The following is a 15,192-nucleotide window of genomic DNA, read 5'->3' on the forward strand; positions in this document are numbered from 1 at the left end:
CTTCCGGCTTTTTGCTTATGTGTTGCTGAGGAATCGAACCCAGGGCCTCATGCATGCAAGGCAAGTGCCCTACCACTGAGCCACCTTCCCAGCCCCTATGAGACTCTTATCTCCAATTAACCACCAGAAAACTGGAAGTGGCATTGTGGCTCAAGTGGTAGAGCACTTGCCTTGAACTGAAGAGTTCAGGGACAGCATCCAGGCCCAAAGTTCAAGCTCCAGAACTGACCAAAAAAAAAGCAAAACAGCACACACACACACACACACACACACACACACACACACACACACACACACACACACACATGCGCACGCGCGCGCGCAGAACAAAACACATAACTTCAGTGCAACAATTTCTTGAATCTATAATGTTAGGAAAAGGAGGAGAAAGGAAAAAGGAAACAGTCCAGAATCAATCTTTCACAGGTGAGGACTATTTACTAAAAAACAGTGAGGAGCAGCAACCTTCCCATGGGATTGGAGGTTGTGCAAGGGGCTGGATTTGGGGTAGGGCTGATGTGGGTTTTAACAGGGAAGTAGAAAATAAAAAATGGTGGTCTCAAGGCACTGCCCTTGGCCCCCAAAGGAGGCCAGAATGCTCTGCCTAGGCTGCTGGAACTTTCAGCTAAACCAAGGTTGGAATGACCTGCTTGTGGTCAAGCACAGGAGTGCTCACTGGTGTTTTGCTTGACCTGGGAGAATAAGGCAGGAGTCAATCCTTCATAGAGGTTTTATTTCCTATTTTTTAGATATTTGTATCTTTATAATACCACCAATATTTGTTGTTCTTCTGGTCTAATTAACATGATGTTATATACGTATTGAAAGGACCAATGAAGGGATCCACCACATCGATCCCAGGGGACCATGCGGAGGCAGGCAGGGACAGGAGAAAGATTATTACAAGGTTTATTAGAGGAGCCTTATTCCCCCCCCTCCCCCAGAGAGAGCACATGGCGGCCTCCACCATGGGTAGCAGCAGGGTCTAGGGGATAGGAAGTGAGGTTCACGGGAGTTCTGATGGGTCTGGGGGAGAGAGGGAGGGGCCAGCATGTAGGGCAGGGAGGAGCTGAGGACCAAAGGTGGGCATAATGCTTACTTACACTATGACCAATATGATGTTCTTCAAAATGTCTAGATAATCTCAGCTACTAGGGAGGTAGTGTGAGAAAAACTTTTTTTTTTCTATCAAAGTGTGTTGTTTAAAAGTCCATGCTTTAGGGATGTGAAGGTGGCTCAGTGGTAGAGTGCTTGCCTTGCATGCATGTGGCCCTGGGTTCGATTCCTTAGCACCACATAAGCAGAAAAAGCTGGAAGTGGTGCTGTGGCTCAAAAAAAAAAAAAAAAAGTCCCTGTTTTAGCTTGAAAGTGAAAGAGGAACTGCTTTGGGATAAGGAAGGATTTTTTTTTTTTGTCCCTCGTGGGGCTTGAACTGTGGCCTGGGCGCTGTCTCAGAGCTCTTCAGCTCAAGGCTAGCGCTCTACCACTTGAGCCACAGCACCACTCCCAGCTTTTTCCATTTATGTGGTGATGAGGAATCGAACCCAGGGCCTCATGCATGCAAGGCAAACACTCTACCACTGAGCCACCTTCCCAGCCCAAGGAAGGATTTTTGAAATGTAAAGTTTTTGTAAGGTAAAATAAAGAGTCCTGCTACCATATGTAAGGTAAATTAAACAGGTAGGTTTAATTAGGTAGTCAAGGAAGAGAACGCCATGCAGTATTCAGGCAGGAAGAGTTTATTTTACCCAACTCCTGGGCGCCGTGCATGAAGAGTACATGGCAGAATGGAAGAATGATGGCCCAGCTGGGTTTAAGTAGGGAAGGGGGCGGGAAGAAGGTACCGCCAGGTGTGGCCAGGTGGGGAGGGGGAGATAAGGAAATACTGGGCGCAAATGTGACCTCAGGGCCTGTGACCCTCCCAAGGTCAGATGGGAGGTGTGACTGGGGACCTACCCAGGATGTGACTTAGGAGGAGGGGAAGTGGCTGACTGCTCTGGTGTGCCAGTTACTTAGGTGACACAGGTACTAGGCGGAGACTTAGCCCAGAGGAGGGTGGAGTTTGTCCCGCAGGCCTTATAGTTTTGTAGTAACTGTTTTTTCTAAAATGGAATTAAGACACACTTCAAAAGACACTCCTCAGACAGTTCAAGAAACAGAGTATAGGGGCTGGGAAGGTGGCTAAGTGGTAGAGCGCTTGCCTTGCATACATGAGGCCTTTGGTTCCATTCCTCAGCACCACATAAGCAGAAAAAAGCCAGAAGTGGGGCTGAGGCTCAAGTGGTAGAGCCATAGTCTACGGCTGAGAGCTGAGGGACAGTGCCCCCACGCTCAGAGTTCAGGCCCACAACCAAAAAAAAAAAAAAAAAAACAAAAAACCAAAACAAAACAGTGTAATTTGAGATTACTTGTCTACTGTTAATCTTATTCCAGAGTCATGTTATATAAATACATTTTACCCTATTCAAACTGCTGTAAGGTGAATCCAGTCAGTGAGATACAGAGAAGCCACATTTTGAGAGGTCAAATGGGGAGCTTTTATTAAAAAGACAGTGTCTGCAAGTAAATTATTGTCACAAAGACCTGCAGCCCTGCAAATACTCTTTAACACTATTAAGAAACTGAGTGATGAGAGCAGGGGAGGGAAGAAAGAGCAGAAAAACAGTACTAACAACCCAGATCAACTCTATCGAGAGCTGAAGTAGGGTGCCATGTTGACCAGAGTGTGTCTAGGAGACAGGTCACAGCAAATCGGGCCTGGCAAAATGGCGTATGCACTGCCCTGATCCTCAAATCTGGCAGGTTGGGGGTGGGGTGTGTGTGTGGGGTAGGGGACAGGGTCCCAGGAAACTCGAGACTTTCAAGTTCAAGGTACCGAACTGATAGGTGCAGTAACCTACAATCCAAGCCCCAGCCTCTGCCTCTAGGAATTCAGGCACACCCATTACCAGGGTAGTGGGACTTCTCTGGGGCTAAACAACATGATACATTAACATATCCCTTCTGGGTCTAAACACCATATATCTACATCTACAATTCAAAGGATGGCTTGTCTCACCTCTAGGGTTTGGAAGCTGAGTGAACAGCCCCTTTCACAATGTTAGGTGCCTGGATGGCTATGAAAACAAAATGACTTACTTAGACCTATTAGTTTTTCCTTTAAAAACTAGCCAAGCTTGAGCAGATTGTAAACCTGAGCTCAACCAACTTGAGCAGAGAGGCAGGGCCTCCTACATTAGTGATAAAGAGAGCAACCTGCATGTTCTTTGTTTGCTTGGGCAGATTTTTGGCTGTTGTTTATTCTTCTGCAGAAGTAAATTTTGTCTTGCTGAAAGATTTTTTTTTTTTTGCCAGTCATGGGGCTTGAACCCTGGGCCTAGGTGCTGTTCCTCAGCTCTTCAGCTTAAGGGGAGTGCTCTACCACTTGAGCCACAGTGACACTTCCGGCTTTTTCTGTTTATGTGGTGCTGAAGAAATGCGGGGCAAGCACTCTACCACTGAGCCACCTTCCCAGCCTGAAACAATTTTTTATTTTCATGTCTGCCATTGTGACTCCAGTGGTTCTTGGAGAGCTTATTTGTAACAGTAAAGAACATGCATATTGGGGGCTGGGAATATGGCTTAGTGGTAGAGTGCTTGCCCACATGCATGAAGCCCTGGGTTCAATTCCTCAGTACCACATAAACAGAAAAAGCCAGAAGTGGTGCTGTGGCTCAAGTGGTAGAGCTCTAGCCTTGAGCAAAAAAGCTCAAGGACAGTGCCCAGTCCCTGAGTTCAAGCCCCAGGACTGGCAAAAACAAACAAACAAACAAACAAACATGCATATTGGTTTGAGGCCAACCTGGGTAAAAAAAAAAAATACCAAGACTATCTCAAAAAAAGACAAGCCAGCCGTGGTAGTGCCAGCCTATAGATCCAGTTACTAGGGAGGCAGAGATAGGAAGCTTATGGTCCAAGGGCAGTCTTGGATAAACCCAAGGCCCTATCTGAAACAAAAACAAACTAAACTAAAAGCTGAAGTGCTTATGGTATGGCTCAAGTAGAGTGACTTGCATAATAAACCTGAAGCTCTAAGTGCAAAAAAAAAAGTCTTATCGAATTCTACTCAGATTACATAATTACAGAGGGCTAGGGAGCTTGATCTTGGGGCAAGCCCATAAATGTGCATTGCTGTCCTTTCCCTGTGGATGCAAACTGCTTCAGAGCCTCCTTTCTGATCCAATTGGGACTATAAAGCTGTAAGGTATATTGAATAAGTAGGTTTCATTAGGTAGCTGATGAAGAGAACACCAGACGCTATTCAGGCAGAAGAAGTTTATTCACGGAACTGCTGCCCTGCCATACATGGTGGAGAGGCATGGCTGAAAAGGAAAGGGGGTGACCCACCCCAGGGCCAGGACTTATCTAGGCCAGGGACAGGAAGAGGTGTGGCCAGGTAGGGGAAAGGTGTGGCCACACTGGATCTGGATGTGATCCCCCCGGGGTCTGGGACCCTCCTAAGGTCAGATGGGAGGCATGTGACCAGAGGTGGCCCAAGACGTGACCTAGCAGGCAGGGAAATGTGCCAGTTACCTAGGTAACAGATACTGGGCAGAAACTTAGCCAAGAGGTAGGAAGGTGTCCCTGTGCAGACCTTACAAAAATAACATTCTTCAGATTAAGAGCTACACTTTATCAGTCAGAGGCTAAACTGTTTTACAAAGTTATCATTTGGGACACACAAATTGCAATTGAGGTTACTGTTTGGTTAAATTCATAGAAGATTACTACCCTTTGCCACTATGTAGCCGTGTGTGTGTGTGTGTGTGTGTGTGTGTGTGTGTGTGTGTGTGTGTGTGTGTGTGTGTGTGTGTGTGTGTGTGTGTGTGTGTGTGTGTGTGTGTGTGTGTGTGTGTGTGTGTGTGTGTGTGTGTGTGTGTGTGTGTGTGCGCGCGCGCGCGCGCGCGCGCCAATGCCAATACTGGGACTTGAAATCAGGGATTGGCTTGCTGGCTTGGTGTTCTTTTTTTTTCCTGGTCCTATGGCTTGAACTCTTTCATTGAAGGCTGGTATTCTACCACTTTGAGCCACAGTGCCACTTCCTGTTTTCTGGTGGTTAGTTGAAGATAAAAGTCCCATGGACTTTCCTACCTGGGCTGGCTTTGCACTGCAATCCTCAGTTCTCAGCCTCCTGAGTAGCTAGGATTACAGGCATGAGCCACCAGTGTCCAGCTTGGCTTGGCATTCTTGCTTGGCTTGTCCAAAGTTGGCACACTTCCATTTCTGGCTTTTTGTAGGTTAATTAGAAATAAAGTCTCAGGGACTTTCCTGTGTAGACTAGTTTCCACAGGTCCCAGCCTGATCCAGCCAGTTTTTTTTTTTTTTTTTTGGTCCGGTTATGGGGCCTGAACTCTGGGCCTGGACATTGTCTCTCAGCTTTTCAGCCCAAGGCTAGCCCTCTACCACTTGAGTCACAGCGCCACTTACGGCTTTTTTTTTTTTTTCTGCTTATGTGGTGCTGAGGAATCAAACCCAGGGCCTCATGCATGCAAGGCAGGCGCTCTACCACTGAGCCACCTTCCCAGCCCCGCTTTTTTTTTTTTTTTTTTTGGTCCGGTCGTAGGGCCTGACTCTGGGCCTGGGCGCTGTCCCTCAGCTCTTCAGCTCAAGGCTAGCGCTCTACCACTTGAGCCACAGAGCCACTTCTGGCTTTTTTCTTTTTGCTTATGTGGTGCTAAGGAATCGAACCCAGGGCCTCAGGCATGCAAGGCAAACGCTCTACCACTGAGCCATCTTCCCAGCCTTTTTTTTTTTTTTAAACATGTGATACACACATGTAAGGAAGTTAGGAAAGCAAGGTTAGGTATGGAGAGAAACAGACACATTTTGTGGTTATTTATAACAAAGGCCTCAGCTGATCCTATGGAGAACGCTGGAGCTGGCATAGCCCTTCAGGGCTGCCCCCTATTGAGGCAGAGGCCAACCTGCAATTGTAGAGGGGACCCACAGCAGGGCACGTAATAGGGGAGGCCACTTCCTGCCTCAGAAGGCACTGCCCAGGGAGGGAGGTAGCTGTGTGGTATCAGCAGCTGATATTCTCAGTATCTAAGGAATGGGTGTGTTGTCTCTAAGAGAGATGTGGATGAAGTACTATATATTCATCATAACAAGAAATATTAATGTCCACAGAGGTGCCCAGGACTGTACCAAAGCCTGTCATTACATAAATTGTTTCTTAAGAAACTCATAAACTATACATGGAGTTTTTTTTTTAAGTTGTTACATTGTTTCCACCTACCAGAATATAAGCTAGGAGGGCAAAGGCTGTATCATGTATCCTCAGTGTTCAGACATTGACTCACTGTGGAATGAATTGGAGAGTTGAAAAAGACTCAAGAAATAGGATCTGTTTCTGTTATTCAGATTAAGAATGGCAGGTACACAGAGGACAGATATGTAATGTCCTTATCTCAAATCATGTTGGAGACACACTCTAAGGAAATACATTATGCATTCCACATGTAGCTTTCTTCTTCCTTTCCTTCCTTCCTTCTTTCCTTTCCCTCCCCCCCTTCACTTCCCTCCATTCCTTCTTTTATTTCTTTTTGTCAGATCTCAGCCTGCTGATTAGCTGAGATTACAGGTGAGCCACCAATGCCTGGCTCCACATGTAGCTTTCTTTCTTTTTCTTTCTTTCCTTCCTTCTTTCTTTCCTCCTTCTTTGCTTCCTTTCTTTCCCTTCCTTTTCTTCTCTTTCTTTTCTCTTTTCTTTTTCTGGGCCTGAAGCTTGAACTCCCTGCCTGAGCACTGTCCCTGAGTTTCTTTCTTTTTTTTTTTTAATGTAAATATTTATTTTATTTTTTCATTCTGAGAATACCATACAGAGGAGTTACAATTACATGGGCAAGATAACGAGTACATTTCTTATCAAGCATTTGCTGCCTCCTCGTTAGTTTCCCCTTCCCATCCCTTCCCATACTCCTCCCCTCCCCCCCACCCGATCCTCCCCCACCCCCCACCAAATTGTTAAGTTCATTTTTTGACATAACAACTTGTACATCTCATTGTTGCAATGGGTCCACCTGTATCCCTAGTTAAATGATTTTTTTTTTCCCTTCCCCTCCAGAAATTATACCAACATCAAATACAGTGAAAGTATGGGTTATACTGTGGGGGAGGGACATACAAAGCAACATAGAAATCATCTTATAAATGTGTTAGAAACAATAGCATGAAAGGAAATGTCCCTGAGTTTCTTTGTGCTCAAGGCTAGCATTCTACCACTTGAGTCAGAGCACCATTTCCAGCTTTTTCTGAGTTGTTTATTGGAGACAAGAGTCTCATAGAAGGCTGGGAAGGTGGCTCAGTGGTAGAGCGCTTGCCTTGCATACATGAGGCCCTGGGTTCCATTCCTCAGCACCACATAAGCAAAAAAAAGCTGGAAGTGGTGCTGTGGTTCAAGTGGTAGAGCTCTAGCCTTGAGCTAAAGAGCTGAGGGACAGTGTCCAGCCCCAGAGTTCAGGCCCCATGACCAAAAAAAAAAGTCTCATAGAAGGGTACTTGTCTAGCATACATGAAGCCCTGGGTTCCATTCCTCAGTACCACATAAACAGAAAAAGGCGGAAGTGGCACTGTGGCTCAAGTGATAGAGTGCTGAGTTCAAGCCCCAGGACTGGCAAAAAAAAAAAAATTACAGAAAGGCATTACATCCCAGATGAGAGGCATTGTGGATTCAGAAGTCTTGGATTTGAATTCAGTCAGCCACTAATGGTGTTATCTTAGGGGAATTTCTCTCTTTCTTTCTTTTCTTTTCGTGATTTTTTATTTTTTTGCCAGCCCTGGGCTTGAACTCAAGACCTGGGCATTATCCCTGAGCTTCTTTTGCTCAAGGCCAGCACGCTACCTCTTGAGCCACAGTACCACTTCCAGCATTTTCTGTTTATATGGTACTAAGGAATCAAACCCAGGGCTTCATGCATGCTAGGCAAGCACTCTACCACTAAGCCACATTTCCAGCCTCTTAGAGGAATTTCTAAGGCTCAGTATCTTCATTCCAGAGAGTGGGATTCACAATAGCACAGTTGCCTGAGGACTAGGGGAACTAGCAGACATGAAGGAGGGTACTTACCCTGCCCCCAAAACCTCAGTATAGAGGGAGGCTAGACCTGTGGAGAAGCAGATGAAGGACAGAAGAGACAGGGCCTGGGTAAACTTCCTACGTTCTGGCTTCCATTAGCACTGACAGCTACACTGTCTAGCCTCCACACATGCAGATAGTAGCTGCTGATCTGGAGTTGCACTAATTGGTTTTAAAGTCTCCTCCTTATCTTCTCCTCTGGAAGATAGCAGCTGTGTGGTAGCTGCTGCTAGTGCAAACAGAAGGAGCAGTAAACGGTGGCGATAGGGTGTCCTTACCATGGCAGGTGCACAGCCCCTAGTTCAAATCAAGGAACATCTTCGGATCCACAACCTCTTGGTCCGCCAGTGCCTGGCAGAGTTCCTGGGTGTATTTGTACTGTTGGTAAGCCTGGGAATTGATGGGAGGATAAAGGGAGATGGGCTTCCTACCATCCTTTCTTCCTCCCCGACCTTCCTTTCAATTCTGCTTCTTCTCTTTTCCCTCATCTTTTTTTTTTTTTTTTGCCAGTCCTGGGGCTTGAACCCAGAGCTTCTTTTGCTCAAGAAAAACTTTAGCCACAGCACCACTTCTGGCTTTTTCTGTTTATGTGGTACTGAACCCAGGGCTTTATACAATCTAGGCAAGCACTCTACCACTAAGACACTTTCCCAGCCCCTTTTTTTTTTCTTTATTTTTGCCAGTCCTGAGCTTGAACTCAGGGCCTGGGTGCTATCCATGAGCTTCCTTTGCTTAAGGCTAAGGTTCTACCACTTGGGCTCAGCCCCACTTTCCTCTTCTGCTTCTTCTTTTGGATTCCTCCTGCTTTTCCTTAGCTCTCACTTTTCTTCCCTTTCTTCCTTCCTCCTCCACTTTTTTTTTTTTTTTTTGGTCAGTTGTGGGGCTTGAACTTTGGGCCTGGGCACTGTCTCTCAGCTCTTCAGCACAAGGCAAATGCTTTACCACTTAAGCCACAGCGTCACTTCCGGTTTTCTGGTGGATTATTGGGAGATAGTCTCATGGACTTTTCTGCCCCAGCTGGCTTTGAACTGTGATCCTCAGATCTCAGCCTCCTGAATAGCTAGGATTACAGGTGTAATCCAGCCACCAGTGCCTGGCTCTCCTGCACTTCTTGCATTATTATTATTATTTTTGCCAGTTCTAGGGCTTGAACTCAGGGCCTGGGCACTGTCCCTGTGCTTCTTTTGCATAGAGCTAGCACTCTACCACTGGAGCCACAGCACCACTTCCAGATTTTTCTGTTTAGGTGGTACTGAGGAATTGAACCCAGGGCTTCATGCATGCTAGGCAAGCACTCTACCACTAAGCCAAATTCCCAGTCCTCTTTTTTTTTGGTCGGTTGTGGGGTTTGAACTCTGGGCCTGGGCGCTATCCCTCAACAATTCAGCTCAAGGCTGAAAAAGTCTCATGGACTTTCCTGCCCAAGCTGGCATTGAACTGCAATCCTCAGATCTCAGCCTCCTGATTAGATAGCATTACAGGTGCTTGACGCCAGTGTTTTTTTTTTTTGGGGGGGGGGAAGGGAGTTGGTTGTGGGCTCTGAACTCTGGGCCTGGGTGCTGTCCCTCAGCTCTTCAGCTCAAGGCTAGGGCTCTACCACTTGAGCCACAGAGCCATTTCCAGTTTTCTGGTGGTTTATTGGAGATACGAATCTCTGGGACTTTCCTGCCTGGGCTGGCTTTGAATCGAGACCCTCAATTAGGATTATAGGCATGAGCCACCAGCGCCCAGCTGGGAGACCCTTATGTCCAATTAACCACCAGAAAACTGAAGTGGCTCTGTGGCTCAAGTGGTAAGAGTGCTGACCTTGAGCTGAAGAGCTTAGGGACAGTGCCCAGGCCCAGAGTTCAAGCCCTATGACTGCCAAAAACAAACAAAACAAAAGTCACAGACTTTCCTTCTTGGGCTGGCTTTGAACTGGGATCCGTTGAACTCAGCCTCCTGAGTAGCCAGTATTACAGGTGTGAGCCACCAGCGCCCAGCTTCCCCATTTTTTTCTTTCCTTGCTTTTCTCCTTTCCTTGCTAGTCTTTCAAGTTTCTTCATTTCTCCTCTTTCCCGAAACTTTTCTCTCCCGCCGTTCACCTCCTGGGCTCTTAATTCTTCATCTCCCCTCTTTCCACAAGCTCCTTACTCAGGGTGCTGTAGCTCAGGCTGTCACCAGTGGAGAAACCAAAGGCAACTTCTTCACTATGTTTCTGTGTGGCTCCCTGTCTGTCACAATAGCCATCTACGTGGCTGGCAATGTCTCAGGTAAGGAGGGCAGGGTCTGGTCACTGAAAATGTGAGATGTGCGTGAGAGTATGTATGTGGTGATAATGAAGTCAGACCCTTTGGTGACTCATGGACATTATCTCCCTGAGCTTGACCAGTGACCTGGACTGAGATAGGCCTTTGGCCTCACCCACTCCTTCTCTGTCCAGTATCATCACTCTGTTCCCTTCTTTACAATAAACCTTAGCTCACCTGGGCAGAAATCTCATACCAGGGTGTTAAGGCTAGGTGATATCTTTTTGTGCCTTACACCTTGAAGCCTCTAGAGTTCACTGGACTCTGTTCAGAATCTCCCGTTTGTCCCTTAGATACACACTGCATTGGTAGGCCTAACCAGAACCTTGAGATGCAGCTTGCTCCAGGTTCAAATCTTCACTTCACTGTAGGACTTTGCCAAGTCATTTTTTGTTTTTGTGGCTTGTGGGGCCTGAACTCTGGGCCTGAGTGCTGTACCTCAGCTGTTCAGCTCAAGGCTAGCACTCTACCACTTGGGCCACCTTCCCAGCCCCTCACTTAAACTTTTTGAGTCTTAATTCCTTAAGTATATGAAAGTAATACTCCTCCCCGCCCCCCCCACCTAGTTTATGGCCCAGGCATTGTCCCTTAGCATTTTCTCTCGAGGCTGGCACTCTATTACTTGGGCCACAGCCCTACTTCTGGCTTTTTGCTGGTTAATTGGAGATAAGTCTCATAGACTTTCTTCCCCAGGCTGGCTTCAAACCTTGATGCCCAGATCTTAGCCTTCTGAGTAGCTAGACTCACAGGTGTCCAGCAATATTACTGTTTTAAGTGTTGTAGGGTTGTATGTTGTATCGCTATTGATTGGTAACAGTACTGGGCAGTGATATTTAGTAGATGGTGGCTGGTTTTCTTTTCTTGATGCTTCAAGGGGCCCACCTGAATCCAGCCTTCTCCCTGGCCATGTGCCTCGTTGGACGCTTCCCCTGGGCCAAGTTCCCAATTTACTGTGTTGTGCAGTTGCTGGCAGCTTTCTGTGCCTCAGGAGCCACTTACGTTCTCTACTATGGTAATAGAGGGCCTAGGGCTGGAGCCACCTATGTATGGGCTGGGGTGCCTGGGAATGGTTTCTGTTTGAGCAAAGATGGGAAATATCAGGTGTTCTCTCCTGAAGATGCTTTACAGAACTATACAGGTGGGGACTTGACTGTGACTGGACCAAAGGAGACAGCCTCCATCTTTGCCACCTATCCTGCACCCTACCTATCCCTGAACAATGGCTTCCTGGATCAGGTAGGTCTGAAAAAAAGATGTGGAAAAGTCCCAACCTTTGCCTTTTCCCTTGGTACACTCCAGCCTACTGTTGAGGTTTGGTGGGACAATTCAGAATTGGTTCTACATGGCACTCCTCCCCAAACCTGCTGCCTGTGTTGGATAAAGTCAGATAGTAAAGGGTGGTGGTGGGAAGTGTTTGGGTGAGGGAGGGCAGATGGAATACTACCAGGCAGCTGATGGGGTCCCCTTTTTTTGACTTCTGTCTACTCTAAGGTTCTGGGCACTGGGATGCTGATTGTGGGGCTCTTAGCAATCCTGGACAGACGGAACAAGGGTGTACCTGCAGGTCTGGAGCCTGTGGTGGTGGGGCTGCTGATCCTGACCATTGGACTATCCATGGGTGTCAACTGTGGGTTTCCACTCAACCCTGCCCGGGATCTGGGTCCACGGCTCTTCACCTATGTGGCCGGCTGGGGCCCTGAGGTCTTCAGGTGGGAGTCAGCTTTCTCTGGTGTGGTCTTCTACTCCCTCTCTTTGATAATGGCTGTTTCACCAGCTCTCTTCTAGACAGTTCTCTTGGCCTCTTCTGATAGTGTTCTCCAAGCCTCACATTCACCCTTCCTTCCTAGTTCCCCTCCCCACTTTTCACTGTAATAGTAAGGTTCGAGGATTGTTCTGGCACATCAATTTCTTCTTCCTCTTAGAAGAAGACCTCATCAGCAAAATATACAGATAATTCTCTAAGGCTCGAGTCTGGGCCAACTTGTGCTGGGGTTCCCTCCTCTCCAAGTGCAATGTATTGTTGTGAAAATACCCTGGTGTTGGTCATTCCAGGGACTATTGGAAAGGAGGTCTCTTATTACTGTCCCCCAGTCCCTGGGGAGAGGGAAAGCTAAAACAGTCAACCTTTGATGTCTCCTTTTGTTCTTCCCTTACAGTGCTGGTAATGGCTGGTGGTGGGTGCCGGTAGTGGCTCCTCTAGTGGGGGCCACCCTGGGCACAGCCACGTACCAGCTGATGGTGGCTCTGCACCATCCTGAGGATTCAGAGTCAGTTCAGGAAACCTCAGATTTGGAAACTCCTGCCTCAGCTAAGACAACGGAGAGTAAGCTGTGATTCTCACAGGATTCACTCCAGGATGTCAAGAGAACCACGATCCTGCCAGCTTGCAAATAACACATTCTTCATCCTTTTTCTTTTTTGGTCGTGGGCATGAACTCAGCTGTCCCTCAAGCTCTTCCGCTCAAGGCTAGCGCTCTTCTACTTGTGCCACAGCGCCACCTCCGGCCTTTTCTGTTTAGGTGGTGCTGAGGAATCGAACCACTCTACCACTGAGCCACCTTCCCAGCCCCCGACCTTCTTTACCTTAATTAGTAATCTAGACCCAGGGGAAAGCTTTCTGTTTACTTACTCCTTCCTCTGGAACCGCACTGCCCGCACAGGTGGAGAAACGGAGTTGTTGGCGGGTTGGGATTACTCCCACCCAGACCCGCCGGACCTCTAGGAATGCAGGTGCTCAGAGCAGCCGCCAGAGGGCGCGCACGCCGGCCGAAGGTCTGCTAAGGCCGTGGGAATCTGAGGGACGGAGACGCTGGCCAATTAATCCAATGGCGGCGGGAGGAGCTCGGCCGTGGGGACCTCTCAAGCTGGGTCCCCAAGGCCCGGCCTCAGCTCCTACGACCTCAACGCCTCCTGCTTCGGCCCTCTCAGATCGCCTCCATAACCAAAAAGCCCTCCACCCCCCCCACCTGCCCCCTCCCAGGGAGGCTGCCGAGCGCCGCCCCACCAGTGCCCGCAGACCCGGCGGAGAAACTGAGGCACCACAGCCAATCTGGAGAGGGGGAAAGGTCCTGAAATGAGGCGGGGAGAGAAGAGGAGGCTGCGGCACCGAGGGCGGAGGGCGGAGGCCCGGGCTGTTGGAGAAGATGCTCGCGGTGCGGAGAGGCCGGCGTGGCGCCCAGGCCCCCCGCTTCCCTTTCTTCCAGATTAAAGCATCCCAAACCTCTGCGTTCTGTCGCGCCCCGGGCGCTCGCGTGCTGGTGTGACGGAGCGGAAGCTCGGGGGTGGGGCTAAGACCCCCGCCCACCCCTCCTCCACTTGCCCCGCACAAAGATGGCGGCGCGCCCGCCCCGCCGCCCTCCCCAAAGCCCCTCCCGCCCCCCGCCCTCGGCCGCCTCCGCCGTCACTTCCGCCCCGCGGTGGCCGAAACTGACACAAAGTAGCGGGCCGAGGCCCCCGGGGGGAGCGGGGCCGCAGCTGGGGGGGGCGGGAGCCCGCGGGGAGCCGAGCCCAGCGCCCCCCGCCCCAGCCCCCGGCATGGGCCGGACGGGGCGGCCGCGGCGGGCGCTGAGCGCCGAGCGCTGAGGTGAGGTGAGGCGCGGCGGGGCGAGGCGGGGACCGGGCGCGGGGCCCGAGCGCACCGGGAGAGGCGGCCGCACCCCGGGCCGAGAGGAGCGGGAGGGGGGCGGTGTCTGAGGCCGGGGAGTCCCCGTGACTGTCCGCCGGCTGGGGTGCGTGGAGAGCGGGACGGGGGTGCGGAGTGCCGGGCACCAGCGTGGGGGGCCCCACACCCCGAGAGTTGTGAAGGTGACGGGGAGCCCCAGCCCCCGACTCCAGGTGCCCCGTGGAGGGAGCGCAGGGCCGGGCAGGGTCCGGGCTGGGTCCCGTCTTGGGGGCCGAAAGGTGGCGTGGGGTGGCGTTGGCGGCCGGGGAGCCCCGAGGGGCTGGGGGCTCTTTCTCCTTGAGCTGGCAGCCTCCCCGGAGAGGAGCACGGGCCAGCCCTAGCGCTGGAGGCGTTTTTCTTCGTGGAACATTGCCTTCTTCCCAGGGCTGGCTATTTTTATCCCAGATGTGGCTCTGTGGAGGGGGCTGGGGTGGGGTGATGGGGCAGGGCGACGTGGCTGATGGGCCTGACCTGTTTAGAAAACCCTAAGCTATTTGAGACCAGGAAGGAGACCTGGTCCCAACTGCCCGCTCCTCTCCTTGGCCCTGTTGCTTGCCCCCCAAGCCCTGTTTTCCTCTCCTCAGGGTCTCAGGGAGGTAAAACAACTTTGCTGCTCTGTGTCCAGATGCCTGGCTCCTGAGGGTTGGGTCTTGCTCTCCATTAACTCTTCCATAGACACGGACCCAGATCTTTGGGTTGGCTCCTGTTTCTTGGTACCCCTCCCCAGGGTGGGTCCAACTACTGAATTTGCTGTATGCCCACCCTGCATCTTCTTCTTTAACCTCTCCCTCCACACCCCGCCCTCCCATGACTCACGCTCTAGACTGGGTGGAGACCCTGGCTGGGGGCCCTGGAGGAGGGCTTGGCATCTCTAAAATGTGCATGAGGTTTTTCCATCCTGAGCCAGGCACCCTTGCTTGCCACAGCTGAGGAGGGTCAGGGATGAAAAGGACTATTAACTCTGAGGACTTTAGGTCAGGGAAGGAGACTGTTAGTGAAGGGAGAATTGGTATGGGTGACTGGGTTGTGGGCCCAGTCTCTGTAATTACAGACTTCGAGCAGACAGGCAATTAGTATCTCTTGGGGCTAACAGAGGCTGGAGAAAGGGGAACCAAGGAGGAGGTGGA

The 15,192-nt window shown here is 50.0% G+C and overlaps 2 protein-coding genes across 3 annotated transcripts in view; both read left to right on the forward strand.

Annotated features, from left to right (window-relative positions):
• Positions 1–8,395: 8,395 nt before the first annotated feature.
• On the forward strand, positions 8,396–12,738 carry Aqp10 (aquaporin 10). The gene is made up of 6 exons (XM_070013826.1): positions 8,396–8,500; positions 10,242–10,368; positions 11,279–11,416; positions 11,522–11,640; positions 11,896–12,113; positions 12,561–12,738. Exons 1-6 carry the CDS (start codon positions 8,396–8,398, stop codon positions 12,736–12,738), a joined length of 885 nt encoding a protein of 294 aa, XP_069869927.1.
• Positions 12,739–13,828: 1,090 nt separating this feature from the next.
• Positions 13,829–15,192, forward strand: part of Atp8b2 (ATPase phospholipid transporting 8B2) — a 32,258-nt gene continuing 30,894 nt past the window's right edge. Inside the window, exon 1 of one of the 2 annotated variants that reach the window (XM_070013878.1) lies at positions 13,829–13,992. The gene's annotated coding sequence lies outside the window, so the exon portion shown is untranslated. The remainder of the gene's footprint in view (positions 13,993–15,192) is intronic. The other variant, XM_070013877.1, reaches the window with a different exon arrangement.

The sequence above is a fragment of the Dipodomys merriami genome, unplaced genomic scaffold (genome assembly GCF_024711535.1).
Source record: "Dipodomys merriami isolate MVZ:Mamm:240054 unplaced genomic scaffold, mDipMer1.0.p SCAF_92, whole genome shotgun sequence".
Taxonomy (NCBI): domain Eukaryota; kingdom Metazoa; phylum Chordata; class Mammalia; order Rodentia; family Heteromyidae; genus Dipodomys; species Dipodomys merriami.